This window comes from Labrus mixtus, chromosome 4 (assembly GCF_963584025.1).
Source record: "Labrus mixtus chromosome 4, fLabMix1.1, whole genome shotgun sequence".
Classification (NCBI taxonomy): Eukaryota; Metazoa; Chordata; class Actinopteri; order Labriformes; family Labridae; genus Labrus; species Labrus mixtus.
The window spans coordinates 8,079,478-8,097,089 of NC_083615.1; the positions used below are offsets into that span (position 1 = coordinate 8,079,478).

The 17,612-nt window shown below is 41.2% G+C and overlaps 2 protein-coding genes across 2 annotated transcripts; one reads left to right on the forward strand and one right to left on the reverse strand.

Moving 5' to 3' along the window:
• Window positions 1-2: 2 nt before the first annotated feature.
• duox2 (dual oxidase 2) lies at window positions 3-2,609 on the reverse strand. The gene is made up of 7 exons (XM_061035608.1): window positions 2,170-2,609; window positions 1,928-1,985; window positions 1,706-1,840; window positions 1,323-1,530; window positions 1,008-1,222; window positions 717-904; window positions 3-382 (listed from the first exon to the last, which is right to left on the reverse strand). The coding sequence occupies exons 1-7, from the start codon at window positions 2,314-2,316 to the stop codon at window positions 371-373; spliced, it is 963 nt and encodes a 320-aa protein (XP_060891591.1). The 5' UTR covers window positions 2,317-2,609; the 3' UTR covers window positions 3-370.
• A 1,860-nt stretch (window positions 2,610-4,469) lies between these two features.
• duox (dual oxidase) lies at window positions 4,470-16,525 on the forward strand. The gene is made up of 29 exons (XM_061037130.1): window positions 4,470-4,612; window positions 5,227-5,393; window positions 5,805-5,868; window positions 6,239-6,335; window positions 6,491-6,581; window positions 7,704-7,806; window positions 8,012-8,184; window positions 8,304-8,479; window positions 8,959-9,077; window positions 9,165-9,302; window positions 9,420-9,533; window positions 9,813-10,015; window positions 10,350-10,535; window positions 10,776-11,001; window positions 11,393-11,486; window positions 11,577-11,752; window positions 11,862-11,931; window positions 12,095-12,136; window positions 12,410-12,588; window positions 12,700-12,930; window positions 13,045-13,144; window positions 13,226-13,275; window positions 13,385-13,512; window positions 13,629-13,782; window positions 14,579-14,811; window positions 14,898-15,056; window positions 15,151-15,306; window positions 15,821-15,949; window positions 16,066-16,525. Exons 1-29 carry the CDS (start codon window positions 4,528-4,530, stop codon window positions 16,186-16,188), a joined length of 3,966 nt encoding a protein of 1,321 aa, XP_060893113.1. The 5' UTR covers window positions 4,470-4,527; the 3' UTR covers window positions 16,189-16,525.
• The last annotated feature ends 1,087 nt before the right edge of the window (window positions 16,526-17,612 follow it).

Consider the following 17,612-nt stretch of genomic DNA (forward strand, 5'->3'; position numbering starts at 1 on the left):
ATCTGTTTTTTTTATTTTCAGGAGTTACAGCAAAAAACAGTAGCAACCAACCCCCGACATGTAAAGTCTGTATGTTTGGATTTGAGGTGAATCAAAGACGAGTTGAACAGTGAGATTTAATCCAGTGTATATACAAAAAGTATGGATCCCATACAAGTTGATATATTGTACTTACAACTACGGCTTTGTGACAGTGAACTTTAAAAATACTATTTACCTTAAATAATTTACAACACAAAACATTTACAAGGTCACATGCATATTTAAAAGTGGTGTGAAATTAAGACACTCCATCCGTGAACATTCAGGATAAAAAAAAAAATCTTCAAGTAATGGCGGGAAAAGCTTCCCCTGGGAAAACTGAATGGCTTCATAAATTGTCCTGAAACACAGAAACAAAATAATCAGTCCCTGTGCAACAGAGATGGAAATAACTTTCTTTACAATAGATTTTTATTTATTCAGATATATGAAGAGATTGTGTGGTGCAGCAGGACAAAATAGGAGTGATTCATTTAACTTTACTTATGCATCCATTATTAATACTGCATTGTACCCATTACCATTTTTCACATGTTAAAAAGTAGAACATTCAATGTATTTTGAAACAATAAATGGATCACAAATTTAGGTTTCCAACAATGTCATGAAAGAAAAATGAAAAAGTCACTGCTAGTGAATGCTAATGCATCGACCCCTCAATTTCACCGACTTACCTTTGTCTTTCCTGTCAGTGTTGAGCTTGTCACTCTATCGAGGAAAGCTGCGTTCAGGTACCCCTCCCCATACGAAACATCTTCATCTTCATAACTGTCGACGCCCACACTGAAAGCCTCTTTCATCTTCTCCGGCATCACAAAGTTAAGTATCACCACGAGAATCCCGATGACGGTGCACAGCAAACCTGAAAACAATGTTTCCGTCACTACAGATCGCCGTCGTTCAGCAAGCTTTGTGCGCCAGGTTGAAATAAAACATGAAGTTAAAAAGCAGCTTTTTCTCTTTACCTGTAGCCAGGGCCAGCCAGAATGAATGGCTGTACTCGGTTTTGAAGGAGTCGGTTCCTATGGAGAAAACACACTGGGGCACGGAACTGATGTTGGAGAATGAGGCCATCGAGAAGAAAATGAAGGCAGCGGTAGCCATCATCATGTATCCGGCGTACAGAATGACCGGCATGGAGAATAGAATATTGGCGAGCAACCAGCTGCAAAACGCAGTCCTGTAAAAGTGTGCATCCTTTTTGAGCGTGGTTTTTTTTCAATCTTCACAAACAGCCTTTTATAGAAATGTGTTTATAAACTGCAGGTTTGTTTTGTTACCAGAGGGTTGCAGAGGCGTATCTTCCTGAAAATCTGTACTGCAAGATGAGTCTACACGGGCTGCCCAGAGTGAATTTCTCAGCAATGTACAGGATGGGGCTGGGGAGACCTTTCTCCAGAGCTTCCTCATAATCTTCTTCGATAGTGTCATGCCACCTGAACATCTCATTGTAGTCAATAGTCTCATTCAACTGTACAATAGGATTCCCTGAGAGAAAAAAAGAAAGAAAAGCAAATCTGTGAAGTGTTTAATGCAGAAAAAAGACGCATGAAAATGGTTTCAGACTCTTGAGCAAACATCCTAATCAACATCTAAGTTGTTGAAACATTCAAGCATCAGTGTAAGAGTGCACGGCACAAGAGCAGCTGCAACTGTGACTCACCCTTCAGTGTGACATTAATGCCGTACAGTCCAACATGTAAGCCAATCTCGGCGTTAACCACAGCATTGCTGAAAGACTTATAAGTGGCATTAGTGGTCATTTTGGCCTCGGCCCAGTTGCACGTGAAGTTAAGTGCTGCAGTGCAAAGGAAACAAATGATTAATCACGAAGAAGGAAAAGCAATAGTTGAATCAGCAACGATAATTGGAGTACAAAACTCACCGACTATCACCACACCTATGAAAAGGCTGATAATGACTCTAAACGTCCAGAAAAGTCTCTGACAGGAAGAGAAAGAGCAAATTTAATGTAGGTACGTCTCGTTAAAAATGTCAAGACAAAACAAATGTATGCAATTAGCAATATAATATCTCGCACTTTCAATAACCATTAAACAAGCAGGCAAGGAGGCTACAGTCATGTGGCTGCAGTGAGCAATAGTTTATTTGAAAGTTTGAACTCACCAACTTCCCTCTTATCCCCGGCAGTATGAGAAGTAGACTAAGTGCTAACATGAGGAAGACCAGGATAACAGTGAGCAAGTGGCTGCTGAAGATAAAGGAGGACCTTTGTAGAGGGTAGAATGGGTAAATGTCAACGTAGAAAGTCATCTTAGCTCCGGATCTTATGCACGCAGCTGAGACTAGACGGTGTGACAGAGAAGACAGTGTTAGTCGCCGGGTTCTCAGTTTCCTCCAGATGCAGAGATAGCAGCTCGTGTTCTTTACACCTGATAAGAGATGGGAACAGTAAACACAACAATTTCTGACTTACTTAAATACCATAAAATGTCCCTCGGTTTTAGGTATTTGTAATGCGAAGGGAAGAAAATGCAAATGCAAAGCTTCATGCAGAAAGGTTTACATTAACATACTTCAAAGTAGGCACCTCCAAACAATGTGGTAATGTGCTGACGAGTTAAATGCATTGGATTCATTTGGAAATAATAACAATAAATCCATCAATGAAATAGAGAGAAGTTTTTTAAAAATCCAAAAGATCTTACCCACACAGTTGTGAGACAAAGACTGAAGAACACCTGCCTGAAGAGTGAACGCTGAGGGAACACTCACTTCTTTTATAGCAGCAGCCCCCCTTGAGGTCACTGAGGAAGGAGGATGTATTAGACTGAATGCTGTGGAAGAAGTAGGTGTGATCCACAGTAGATAATGACCATTCGCATTTGGGCAACCCAGGTCACATGCACTTCGGGATACGCTGTGCAACACAGGCTGGCTTTAGTGTTGCCCCATGCCTCACCTGCACAGGTGTTCTCTTGCAACATTTCTTAACCACATTTCAGCCTCTACAGTTGGTAAGACTCAACTATTTCATCTTCTGTCATAAAACGTAGAGCAACAAGGAAACGGGACACTTTACCTACGCTGTGTGCACTCTACAAACACACTGCAAGAGCACCAAAAGGTTTGTCAAAGTTTTTACTTTTCATTCAAAGAGAAAAACAGGCAGAATTAGACTCTCAGGCTTTTCTTTTCAGTCACTCAAAAGCAGCTCAGACGAAACGAAATGCAATAAATATATGTGTTACCTTCACCTAGTCTCCTCAGGAGTCCTTCGCTGCTCTTGGCTGCAGACTGAGCTGAGGAGCATCTCTCGCTTCAATGGATTTGCGTAAACAGGTTTGGAGTATCTGTGCAGCTTTTGGCTTTCTGCTCTGTGTCAGTGAATGTAAGTAGCCTGAAGCTGTCCTTCATATTCCACAATTCAAAAAGTTCACAGGAAGAAACGCTGTTTAAACTCGACCTTGTATTAAACAGATTCACGCGGTGAAATAAACTGGGAAGTTCCTCGCTTTGACGGCTGGTACAACAGTTTGGGGAATCCGAGACGCGGGGCGGTCGGTAAGCAGCCGAGCTAAAAGTGTGATTTAGCAGCATAACCTGCCGACATACCTGACCACCGCGCTGTGTTTGTGCTCGCGCAGGTTCTAACCTAGTGCGCCTCGTGCCCGCGCATTATTGGGACGGGGTCTACCAACCTGTCCACGAGCCGCAGCTGCCAAACCCCCGCAGACTGAGCAGGGTGCTCACCGCTGGAGCTTCCGGTCTGCCGTCAACACGAAACCGGACCGTGCTCTCTCTGTTCTTTGGTAAAAGGTTATGTTAATCTGAGGTGCTAAACTACATAAAAACGAGAGTTACCAGTACGGTGCATTGATACTTTCATTACCGATATGAAAACGATATCAAAGTGTGTCTGTCACAAGTGATTTTTTTTTTTTTTTTAAACAATAATGTAATTATTGACCTTTAAAAGTTTAAGTAAGTGGTCAACCCCTTTGTAAAGATGATGTGTTACAAATCCAAACAAATGTTATCTCAACTTTCTTGTTTGATACAGGTAAATATTTGTAAGTAATTTCTAATTTCTACTGCTCAGGTTATCATGTTGCTTTTGAAGTATTTGATTCAAGAGCCCCTGGGTGTCCCCCTGAGTTCATGAACATCCCAGTCCCCAAAGGTGACCCCGTCTTTGACCCTTCTGCCAACGGAAAAGTCCTGCTGCCTTTCCAGAGAGCACTCTGGGACAAAGAGTCCGGCCAGAGCCCTGGTAATCCTCGGACACAGGTGCCATTTGTTAACCATTATCACTATGAAAACAAATTGTTTAATAGTGTTACAACGTTTAACTGTGTTACCCTACGTCCCCCTGTCCTAACGTGTGATCTTTTCATACGCATGCAGGTTAACTTGGTTACAGCATGGATAGATGGCAGCTCCATCTATGGCCCCTCCACGTCCTGGTCTGACTCCCTGAGAAGTTTCTCTGGAGGGCTCTTGACTTCAGGCTCTGAGTCGAACATGCCAAAAGAGGGAACAGAGCGCAGTTCCATGTGGAGCGCTCCTGACCCGTCAACAGGAGAAAATGAGCCGTATGGCCTTTATGGTGAGACTTCAAACTTCAGATCTGAGCTCAGAGCTAATTGGTGCAGTAAAGTTCCCGAAACTCAATTAAAATCCCTTAAACTCACAATGAAATTTGATTTCCTCTTCACCTGGAGTGCAGTTCCTGCCACCAGATAGTTGCATGTGATTTAATTCAGAGTTATTGCAGATATGATTTTACCCATGTCAGAGTTGAGTCCACAGAGGGCCAGACTGATTTGTGACTCATTCATTATTATCCCTACGGCTTGTCATGCTCACCGCTCTAAATCCCTCATTGTACAGAAAATAAGATGTTGTGCAGGTGTATTGAAACCAGTGTTTTGTTGCTTTTGTTCTCAAGGGTGTGTAGTTTTTATCTGAGGTTAAGGCGGATGATCTTCTCCTGTTGTCACATCCTTGTAAACAAATTACCAAATTACCATCCCATTAGTGGGCAGAAATCCTCATCCATTAATTTAATGGGTTGTTTGATTTTGGGGCATAACCTGTATAAGAACATAACCTTAAAAAATACAACCTGCTCTCTATTTACTGTAGCCATAGTGATGATAGTTCATACTGTATGTTTGACTAGTAGAATTCCCTGTCATTTGTGCCATCTTGTGTCTCCAGTGTTAGGAAACTCCTGGGCCAATGAGAACTTGTTCACGGCAGCAGAGGGGATTATCTGGTTTCGCTACCACAATTATGTTGCCACCAAACTGCATGAGGAACACCCAGAGTGGTCAGACGAAAAGCTGTTCCAAAACGCCAGGAAGACCGTTGTGGCCACATTCCAGGTAGAAGGAAAAGTCTCTGTATAATCCTCCTACTGCACAGGTGCTGATTTAATTTCACTCTGGAAAGAAGGACTTACATGCACACAGATTATCATATTTTATGGATTTGAGTTTTAGGCCAAATGCATCGTCCTTCACTTGTTTCATTAGTTTAGTCTGTCTTCTACAAAACCTGTTCTGACCACCAACAAGTTAATTTTCCTTTCATTACAGAGATCATAAACAAACTACTCCTCACAAATTCCTAATTTTTGTCATATCAAATTTGAAATAGAAATCATAGAATAGTTTTATGTACAAAGAAAAGACAAGAAATCTGCCTACAGCATAAATTAGCTTCAGGTTTTCTTACAGTTGTGTGTAACTGTAGTGTGCACACAATCAAGCTGCCATAACTTTTTGTCTTCTCAGAATATTGCTCTCTACGAATGGCTGCCTGGATATCTTGGTGACAAAAAGCTTCCTCCTTATCCGGGTAAGAATCACTCAGAGTGCGTGTGCGTACAACTCGAGGAGAACAGGTAATGCACTGGTGACCACAAGCCGTGGTGAGGTGAGCTATCGTTGTCAGCCTTCGACAAATGCGCTCCGTCAGCAAAGCATCAACTCTGAGTCTGTCTACTTTGCTGAATAATCAGCCACAGCTGTAGAAAGTTAAAAAAACGTCTGAAACAGATGAGCAACATCACCTTCATCACTTTTCTTTCTCACTAAACAGGTGCTTTTGTTAACTCAGTTTGTGTGATGTTAAAGGTGTTTGAGGACAGATTTTAATGCCATGTCTCGTTTATTTTGTTGTCTGTCTTAATTGCTTTGAAAAAATATTTCTATTTATCTGCATACAGGTTACCAGAAGTTTGTCGACCCAGGGATTTCTCCTGAGTTTGAGGCTGCGGCCATACGATTTGGCATCACTATGGCCCCACCTGGTGTTTACATGAGGTATTGTTGATATCTTCCCCATGGCATAGTAGTAGAATAGGAACCAAAGTTATGTTTGGAGGGACTTTAATTAAGTGTAATATTATATCAAGGGTCTGTGTCAGAAATCTAAAACTGACAATAAGGGAACACATGCTGATCTTTTCCCCCCACAGAAACAGAACCTGTCATTTCAAGGAGATTGTCAATGCAGATGGCAGCCTCTCACCAGCTATGCGTCTTTGTAACAGCTTTTGGAAACGTCAGGTATGCCATGATACTGACTGGTGAGATTCATTAATTGGCTTTTTCTCCATCCCTGATGCAGCTCAACTTCACTTAGATTTACTTTTTTTTCATTACTGGTAAGGGCCCTGTGTATTTTTTTTTTTAAACAAGGGCAAGCGGTCAAGTCACATTTAGTTCTATTTTTTATTTATGGAGACAGAGGAAAAGAACAAGAGAACAGCAGATAAGCTCTGGCAAGGTCTTTGTGGCTTTAACAGCAGGTACTTAAACCCCTGTGTGAGCACAAAAAGGATTGTTTGTAGAAATATTTAACCTTGGCTTTGTTTTACTTTCAAATAACTCAACCTGTGCTTCTGTAGAGAAAAGTGATGTTGTTGTGGGCATGACACCTAACATGTTTTGTCATATACTGCCAAGTCAACATATTCTTGGTTATGTTATAAATAAAATGCAACTATGTTTCTTTTAAAGGTTCTAAAGCATACAGTGAGCTGTGATGAATGATGATGATTTTTCTGCAAATTCTCTCTCCAATGAATTTGTTTAGGTTATTGTAATGAATAAGCCCTGTTTCCACCATGCTGTTCAGTTCGGTACGGTACGGCAAGGATTTTTTGGCGTTTCCACTGTCAAAAGTTGGGTATGGTCCCAAAATAACAGCTCTGTAACATCCTACTTTTTTTGATACCATTGTGTGGGGCTAGACACACTGCTGTCCGTTGATTGGCCGAAAGAATTGTCACGTCAGAAAGAAGACACATTTGTGGATGTCCTCCATTGTTTTCCTTAGTTTACTGCGTCATGTTTTTCTTCTTCGTATTAATTTATGGGCGGGGTACACTGTGTAGAACTGCTATGATCTCACGCTATAACGTAGCTGAGGCGGCTATCGCAATCCGGCTTATACGTCACCTACCAATCAAGGGTAGGGTTGTCTGTGGAAACTCAAACAGGACAAGGGTTAACCGAACCAAACCGCACCAAACTGTACTGAACCATTGCAGACCGCTTGGTGGAAACAGGATTTTAGGTATATCTGTTTATTTCTAATGGACGCTTATTCCAACTTTCAGAGGAAGGAGATATAGTACATATTATTCTGTCTATTTCATATGAATTCTTCTGTTATCTTAATTTCAGAGAGTAAATTTGAACACAGGCCAAGATGTAGACGACCTCCTCATGGGCATGGCCTCGCAGATTGCAGAGAGAGAAGACAACGTTGTTGTGGAGGACCTGAGAGGTTTATAATCCTTCTTATTCACTGAAATCGGAAACAGGAAATCAGGAACAGGTTCATAATAGGCTTTATTTCTGAAGTAAGAGAAGAAACGAGTATCACAAAGGTTGAGCAATCACACATTTTACAAAGCACACATCTTACTCTCATTCATTTCCACATAGTGAAAGTATAAACTTGAGTTCCTGATGTGATTTGCACCCTGCAGACTTCATGTACGGACTCCTAAGGTTCAGTAGGACAGATCTGGTGGCTCTTACCATCCAAAGGGGAAGAGACTTTGGTCTGCGTAGTTACACTGAGGTCAGAAAAGCTCTGGATCTGCCTCCTGTCAGTACTTTTGGTGACATAAACCCTGATCTCAACCGCACCAACCCACAGGTAAACAGAGAGTCTCCAAAGCAAGAATGCCCTGAAGCTCAAGAACATATTAAAATGTGAACTGTGTAGATACATTTAGCCGTGGATTTAAAGTGTGTCTTGTGTTTTTTCCACTCCAGTTGCTCCTCGATATTGCAGAACTGTACGACAGAGACATCTCAAAACTGGAGCTCTTCCCTGGAGGACTGCTGGAGTCGCTCGGCGGCCCAGGTCCAGTTTTCTCAACCATCATCCTGGACCAGTTTGAACGCCTCAGAAACGGAGACCGCTTCTGGTTCGAGAATAAACACAACGGGTAAACTTGTGTCTAAAAGACTTTCAATACAAACACAACTTTGATAGCGTCAATCGTTCAGTTCTGTGTGATCGATCGGTGACACACTATGAAGCTATCAGATGATAGGAAAAGGTTTACACTTCCTTTAAGTGAAGAACCACATTTAGCCATTCAAGTGTTCTGCTGAAACATAAAGGTGTCAAACAAAGTCATTTTTTTCTGATTTGTCTTTCCTGAAAAATGCAATTTAATTTCCTGAATGTTAGAAGATGTATGTCGTGATGTTATGCTGTGCTTACAATCATTTCCGCCTTTTTAACAAGGACCTGATATTTGTCTTATGTAGCCACAGAGTAAAGGCAAAACCCACATGTCAAAGATGCAGCAATTAACTCTAAGCGGACCGTAACTCTTCTCTTGAACACTAACTGTGTAACAGCTGTCCACGCGTGTCAGTCCTCTTTTCTAACAGTTGCGTGCCTTGGGGTGTTTTCCAGTTTGTTCACAGATGAAGAGATACAGAGAATCCGCCGTGTGACATTCAATGACGTCCTGATTGCAGTCACAAGTGCAGAAGCCACTGATATACAAAAGAATGTGTTCTTCTGGATGAACGGTACAAACATTTCCCTTATATATTTGATTCATAATTGCATAATATTTAAAGAACAGATAAAAAAAAAGAGTCCCTCTGTTGCCTCAGGTGACCCTTGTCCTCAGCCCACACAGCTGACTGCATCAATGCTCCATCCCTGCACTAATGCGACCAAACTTAATTACTTTGACGGGAGCCAGGCAGGCTATGGGATGTTCATCATTGTTCTGTTCCTTTTCCCTGTTGGTCAGTGGCAGCCCCATCAATTAATCTCTATATGCACTAGAACAACACATACATCGCTCATCAGCAGTTTTTGTCTGTTAAGCTGCTAATAATGTTTGACAATTTGACTTTTCACAGCGAGTTTTCTAGTGGCCTGTATAGTGGCATATCTCCGGAAGCACAGGTTCAGAAAATTCCAGAAAATAAAAAAACCTGGGGACAGAGCAGAGGAGCCAGCTCTGGGAATCCATGGTATGAAACCAATCAGTAAAATGCTTCATTTGTAACGTCCACAACATGTATTGTATGGGTCAGGTTTTACGATTTACTCACTGTATGAGTAACTACTACAGTTACTACTGTGTCAGTTGTTTATCACATATTTCACTTAAGTATTGAACCTAAATTTAATTGTTAAAATTGTCCAGAAATAATAAGGAGTATCCTAATTTCAACAAAACGAATGTGATAGCCAATAGAACTCATAATAAACACTATTCAATCCTTTTTCTTCTTTTTTTTGCACGACAGCCTACGAGTGGCTCGGCCGTAAAAAACCTCTGCATCCTGTCAGCGTGGAGATCGATGAGAAGAGGAGGCTGCAGGTCTTTGACAGATCTGGGTCCTCTCACCGCAGCATTAATCTCAGTAACCAGGAATACCTAACTGTCCATTTGTCTAACAACCGTCAACAGACAGCGCTGCTGCTCAAAGTATCAAAAGAGTACGACCTGGTGAGTTGTGGGGAATTTGAGACAAGATTGTTTGCACACTCGGCTCCCTGATCTGAAAAAGTTTAGTGCAGTTCAATTCAGGTTTAAGAAAGAATTTAAGTGTTGTTGCTCTTGCACTTTGCGTCAGCATTTAACAACCAAATTCTGTGTTCAAGTTTACGATTGTTTGCTGTTTCAGCACACGCAGCTTTTCCCCTTTTGCTTCTACTTTAGTGTTTCAACTCGTCCAATTGTTGATGCAAGCATGATTCTGCAGATGTACCTGCTCTACATCACTTTTATCTCCCTGTATCCCTTTTAATCTTCTCCTGGCCCCCCCTGTTTGCACATTCAGGTGCTGTTTTTTGATGACGAGAGCAAACGTGCCGCATTCGTCAAGCATCTGCACCCAGGGGTGACGGACATCAGGCAGGAGATTAGAGTGAAGGAGATGAAAGAGGAGGAACTGCTGAAGGAGGCTTTAACCAGAGAGCAGAGGGCTCAGATTGTGGAAACTTTCATTCGACATGCTTTCTCTCAGGTACAGTCAGCCTCTGGATGTTTACCTCATCTTTTTCTCTGCAACAGTGGCAGCAGCTTTACACTAACTACACCACAAAATATCGTCAGTGCTTGTTTGAGGTCAAATTTGCTCCCACCTCCAGCCAGAAGAGCTAATTGTTGGTCATGATGATGACCTCATCAGTGATGGACATTCGCTAACCTCAGTTTACGTTGACATTACTAATGACACAATCATGACGCTCGCTCCGGCACACAGGTTTTGGAAATAGAGAAGAGTGACGCCGGGGACATGAGTGGCGTTTCCCGCAAGAAAGCCAAAGAGTTCCTGGAGTGTGAGCTGGCAGCATCGGAGTTTGCTGATGCTCTGGGCCTCAAATCGGACTCACTCTTCGTGGACTCCATGTTCACACTGGCTGATAAGGATGGAAACGGTTACCTCTCCTTCCAAGAGTTTCTTGATGTGATGGTCATCTTTATGAAAGGTGAAATGCTGGAGTCCAAAAGGCTTTCAGAACTCACATATGAAACAAAAGTCATTAATGAAAGTCATTAATTAACTGCCTAAAGCTGAGCATTTTGGCATCAAATTTATTATTATTATTATTATTTTATTTTTGTGGGGGGGGGATTCTCAGTTTGATGTTCCCATAACAATAAGGTCGCAAAGTTTGTGCAGTTGGGATGCAAATAAAAATAAATTACGAATCCCATTCATTCAATTAAATAAACCATTAAATTACTGAAGTTAAGAAATTCCACTTCATTAAGCTTAATTAGCTGATTGTACTGAGATAGGTAGGAATGATGTCATATTCAGAAATGGTCAGTAAAAAATCCCACTTTATATCATTAAGGAGATGTGTGTTCCTGCAGGGTCTCCTGAGGAAAAATCCAAACTCATGTTCTCCATGCACGACACTGCTGGAACTGGTTTCTTATCAAAAGAAGAATTTGCCAGGATGCTAAGGTCGACTCATTTTTCTTCTTTGCCCGCGACTGCACTGAGTATTTTTTTTTCTGTCTGTTGGTTCATCTCGACTCTCTTCATGAACTGCAGGTCTTTCATTGAAATCTCAAACTGCCCTCTGTCAAAGAGCCAGGCAGAGGACGGCATCAAGGCCATGATGCAGGCGGAAGGCTTTGATAAAAAGGAGAGAATAACGTGGGAGGACTTCCATTTCCTCCTGAGAGACCACGAGAAGGAGCTGCAGTTTGCACAGCTCAATGTCAAAGGTTGTCGAAAGTTTTGTTTAAGATGATCTATTTAAGTCACCGACCTTGTCTGATAAATTATGGGTTTCTGTTTGTGTGTGTGTGTGTGCGTGCACGTGTGTGTGTGCAGGCATGGAGAAGCAGGTGAGGAAGCGGCTGAGTCGAGACATGAGAGTATCCTTCATCTGTCCAGCTAGCATGTAAGAGAACATGGCACTGAGGCTGTAATCACTCGACCAGATCGCAGACCTTTCTGCTGATGCTTGTCACTCTAGAAAAACAAAGATGTGCTGTTTAGCTTTTTTCACATATTCTTCTGATTTATATACTCCTAGTGTTCATTGTCTCGTGTTTTGTTCACAGGAGCACAAAGACGGAAGGTCTGGAGTTAAGACGACGGAAAAAGTTTGTTCCTTACTTCTTTTTTTCTGCTCATGTAAAGTAGTTTCTGAATTTTGCCTAGTTGCCTAATCCTCAAGTTCCTTCTCTGCATGAATGCTTGTGGATTACCGAAAGATCTGGAATTTAGGAAGTGACTCATTGGATGATACCTAAGACATTTCATACATACATTTACATTACAATCACAATTTACTCCACAGCACCTTCAGTCAGCTGAATGACTGACGGAACAATAACGTATTCACTGATTTAAATCTGCTTATTTGAATATTTCAGGGCAGGTGTTCACACTCCAGATGTGTACGTGAAACCCAAGCGGGAGCAGTACATACGGAACCCAGTTCAGCAGACGATCCAGCAGTTCAAACGTTTCATTGAGAATTATCGTCGTCACATCGTCTGCTTCATCTTCGTCTACGGCATCACAGCAGGCGTAGCGCTGGAAAGATGTTACTGTGAGTGGAAATCACTCTGCTCCTTGATCAGCTTCCTCATTAAGATTCATTATACATTATACATACATAATATTGAACGTCCTTGTTAATCTCTAGAATCAAACTTTTCAGACTACGCTTTGCAGTCAGAGTCTACAGGCATTCCTGAGACTTCAGTGGTGGGCATTGTTGTCGCCCGTGGCACTGCGGCTGCCATCTCTTTTCTGTTTCCCTACATGTTGCTCACTGTGTGTCGCAACCTCATAACTCTGGGCCGAGAGACCTTCCTCAACAGATACATCCCCTTTGATGCCGCCATCGATTTTCATCGCTTCATGGCCATGACTGCCGTCATCCTCTCAGGTCAGCGGACTAAAGAGATAAAGAAAAGCAGCGTTACAATGATTCAAGTTTTGATGCCTTAAACTGTGAACACTTCATTTTTTGAGCTCACTCCTATTTCCTTTGTGACTGAAGTTGTTCATAGTTTGGGACATGTGGTCAACATCTATATGTTCTCCATCTGTGACCTCAGCATCCTGTCCTGTCTGTTCCCAAAAGTCTTCTCCAACAACGGGTAATGCTTAAGATATCTGCTCTGATACTTATTAGGGTTCTCAGAGTTATGAATGCTGATTTACACTGCTTTCATTTTTAGGTCTGAACTTCCAATGAAGTGGTCTTGGTGGTTTTTCCAAACAGTTCCAGGTATCATAAGAAGCAGATTTTTGTTTTTATTAGCGCCATTGGTGTATGAAGTTCTTGTGTTTTATTACACTAACTGTTTTCTTTCCGACCTGATTTGCCCTTTTTCTAGGAGTGACTGGTGTCTTGCTTCTTTTCACTTTTGCATTTATGTATGTTTTTGCCTCACGATATTTCCGTCGCATCAGTTTTCGAGGATTTTGGATCACACATTACCTCTACATTGTTGTGTACATTCTAGTAAGTAATTTTTCTAGCTTAATAGTTTCCCCGAGTACCCTCTGCAGCCACATGGCTTTCATAAGTAGAGACAGCTTTACAAATACAGGGATGCTTACTTTGTTATTGTTCAACAGACGGTTATTCATGGCAGTTATGCTCTCATCCAAGAGCCTCGATTCTACATTTACTTAATTCCCCCTGCGCTGCTCTTCCTGCTGGACAAACTGATCAGCTTGAGCAGAAAGAAGTCAGAGATCCCGGTGCTCCGAGCTGAACTGCTGCCTTCAGGTGACACTTCTCCCTACAAGAAACTTTAAGAGTCTTTAAGATCTCACTTTTCTCTCACATCAAGTCAAACTTGTTTTTTTATAGCACATCTCAAACACAAGGCAACACAATGTGCTTCATATTCAAAAACAAAAACAAAACAATCACAGCACTATTACAAAGTGCAAATAGATAAAAAAAAAAAAACATCGTAAAAAATGTATCGCTCATACCTACATGTGCATACATAAAGACATAAAAACATACATTACATTCACACCGACTCACATGCAGATACACATGTATCAATCGTCAACATAAGCACAACATGCACACTACATATGTGACATTGACAGCTTAACCATTAACTGATGAAAAAAGAACGGTTTTCAATCTGCTTTTAAAAGTGTTCTGTGTTGGGGCCCCTCTCAGGTCTTACTTGGGGCATTAATACTGAAAGCAGCCCCCCCCCCCCCCCCCCCCCCCCCCCCAATGTTCAAGCTGGTCTGTAACTGATTATTATTGAGCCAATGAAAAGATCAAAGAACATGTGTGATGTGTTCACACTTTTTTTTTGTCCTGGTTGGAATCCATGCTGCTGCATTTTGACTTGAGTTGTAGTAGGTGGACATGATGACTTTTGAAAGCTAGTGAGCAGTAGTCTACTTGAAATAAAAGCATGTATTTCTCTCTCCTTGATTTTAGTCTGGACTAAATAAAAACATGTTTCCCTCCTCTTCACCGAAATCACGTAATGTCACATCATTTGCACAGTGTGCATTTGAGTTCACACTTCCCTTGGCTTATCTACCTGTAGGTGTGACACATCTGGAGTTCAAGCGACCTCAGGGCTTTGTGTATCGTTCTGGCCAGTGGGTTCGTATTGCATGCCTGATGTTAGGCACAGATGAGTACCATCCGTTCACACTGACATCAGCCCCTCATGAAGAGACCCTGAGCCTGCACATTCGAGCTGTGGGTCCCTGGACGAGCAAGCTCAGAGAGCTCTACACTGAAGAAAATGTGCTCGAGCTTGGTGCTTATCCAAAGGTATGTCGCCAATTTTTGGGGTTTTTTTTGCATCTTTTCCATTCGGTCTTTAATAATGTTTATATTTCTGTTTGGTTTTCCCTTAGTTGTACTTGGATGGCCCATTTGGTGAAGGCCATCAGGAGTGGGTTGACTTTGAGGTGTCTGTTCTAGTTGGAGGAGGAATAGGAGTGACCCCATTCGCCTCCATCCTTAAAGACCTTGTGTTCAAGTCCTCCATCAAGTCCAAGTTTCAGTGTAAAAAGGTGAAAACAACCTTCAGAACATTTCTGTCTTGAATGCCTTTTTTTATATGAAAGCAGCTCAAATGATAAACTTTTGCTTTCATTTACTGATAAGGTGTACTTCATCTGGGTGACACGCACACAGCGTCAGTTTGAGTGGGTATCAGACATCATCAGGGAGGTGGAGGAGATGGACACTCAGGAGCTGGTCTCTGTCCACACTTACATCACTCAGGTGGCCGAAAAGTTTGACCTCCGGACCACCATGCTGGTGAGATTTTGTCAATTTTTCAAGGTGTAAAAAAAAATAAAAGCATCAACAGAATGCTGCCTTTCATTTGAAAAAAACATTAGTTTCTATATTGAATCGTGAATATTTTCCCATGTAAATACAGAATTTGTTTGAATTTGAGTCAGTAGTGAACATACCACACTCATCTCTGTGGGGGAATTTTTTTTTAAAGTTAGAATTTACAGCCATTAGCACATTAATTCAAATAGGTGTGTACACTAGCAAAGGGGAAATAAGTGACCTAGCTTTTTTCTAATTTGAGTGTCATGTCTTGTTTCTTTAGCCCTGAAATCATTCAACCTCACTGTGGATGTTCAAAGACATTACTGCACTTGGCTAACCCTCTTAAATCCACAACTTCTTGCTTTAGACTTCATGTGTAGCATCGTGATTTGAGAGTGTGGGAATCAAATTTACTCACAACTGTCACTTTTATTTTAGACAACACTGAAAACATTCCCTTATTCCCGTTGTCTTTGTTTGGAATGCACAGTATGTGTGTGAGCGCCACTTTCAGAAGGTTTGGAACCGCAGTCTCTTCACTGGCCTTCGCTCTGTCACTCACTTCGGCCGTCCGCCCTTGGTGTCCTTTTTCAGCTCACTGCAGGAAGTCCACCCTGAGGTCAGTCCTCCATTCATCTTCATCTGCTTTTGTTCATCTCTGACTTCATCAATGACACCAGCCTGGAGAACATAAATGATACTTTTCACCTTCTGAATGTGTGTTATTCCCCATAGGTGGGTAAGATTGGTGTATTCAGCTGTGGACCACCTGGACTGACCAAGAATGTCGACAAAGCTTGCCAGCAGATGAACAAGAGGGATCAGGCCCATTTTATACACCACTATGAGAACTTTTAACTTACCTTCTATATCAGAGTACAAGTGAAAGAAAAGGCTATAAGTGAGTGGATGAATCAAATTTCTTTACCAGTTGTTTAATACTTTTTTTAATATAGTCACAGAGCTGATGTAGTCCTGGAGAGTCCTGTTAAAACATGTTCTTCTCTCTGATGAAATGTTGTCTTCTGTAAGTTGTTTTCTTGTGTTTAATTGATTAGTTTTACGTTTATTTCATTCAGTCTCATTTGAGGGTTGTTACTCCATGCAGGGTTTGAATCCAAATTCATGTCAATTCATGTTTGTTTCTAATTTGACAGACAGATGTAACTCGAGATTGCTGTTCTCCCGATTTAAGATTTTTCACCGAGTTCTTGACTTTTTTTGTGAACAACCCAGAACAAAAAGTGTTTAATAACTAATGTGTGAAACTATTATAGCAGAGGAAAGCGTTCTCAAATCCCAGAACGTTTTCAAATAGCACTCGTCTCATAGATATCACAGTACCTGCAAATGTTATGTACTTGGCCTTGGCCTTTATATTATGTAAGGACATGTGGGGTTTTGTGCAGAAGGAGTTTTTAAAATGATGCTGTTGGCTTCTTCTGGTGTGCTTAGCTTTTGGACTAAAACTTATCTTGAAGCCTTGATCATTTAAACTTGATTTGTTGGTTGAGCAATAAACCACACGGCTCCTCACCCCAAAAGAAGAACAACTGGTAGCTGGTACTTTTCTTTTACAAACACTTATGCCCAGTTTTATAAATGACTGCTATTTTACATACTCCAGATCAATTAGCTGAACACACTTATTTGCTAATCAAATATGTTGAAGATACGTTTTGTATAATGTAAATATTTTATCAACTGAGTAAATATCATGGCAAACATGTGAAACTTCCAGTACAGGATACCCAGCTGGCAATGTAGGTCAGTCTTACGTCAATAACACAATGTGTTTTGATTGGATATGAAAAAGGTCATTGTCTTGACTTTAACTTCAAACATTGGACAGATGTGTTGTTGTGTTTTGTCTTAAATGAAAACAGGTTAATGACATAACCCATTGTTGACTCATCAATAACATCCATTGTTGGAAAAATGTTGAATATTGTTGGACGAAAATCAGGTCCAAGCCCAACGCTAGATGGACATCAACCGTAAGAATTTTGGTTGTTTTTTTAATTCAAATCAGGTTGATGTAAAAGCCCAGCTGCTTTGACATCTACATCCAGTGTTTTGTAGGTTTTTTTTTTATTTTGGCTGGAAATATAAATTGTAGTTGCCCACAAAACCCAACATCATCATCAACCTCCAACCTTGGACAGATAATGAATTTGGTTGGATATGAAGATGAGGTTGACTTCAAACCCCAATTACGGCCTACACTAACCTCAACATTGGAAATATGTTGCAAATGAGGTTGTAATCAAAGAGATGGTATT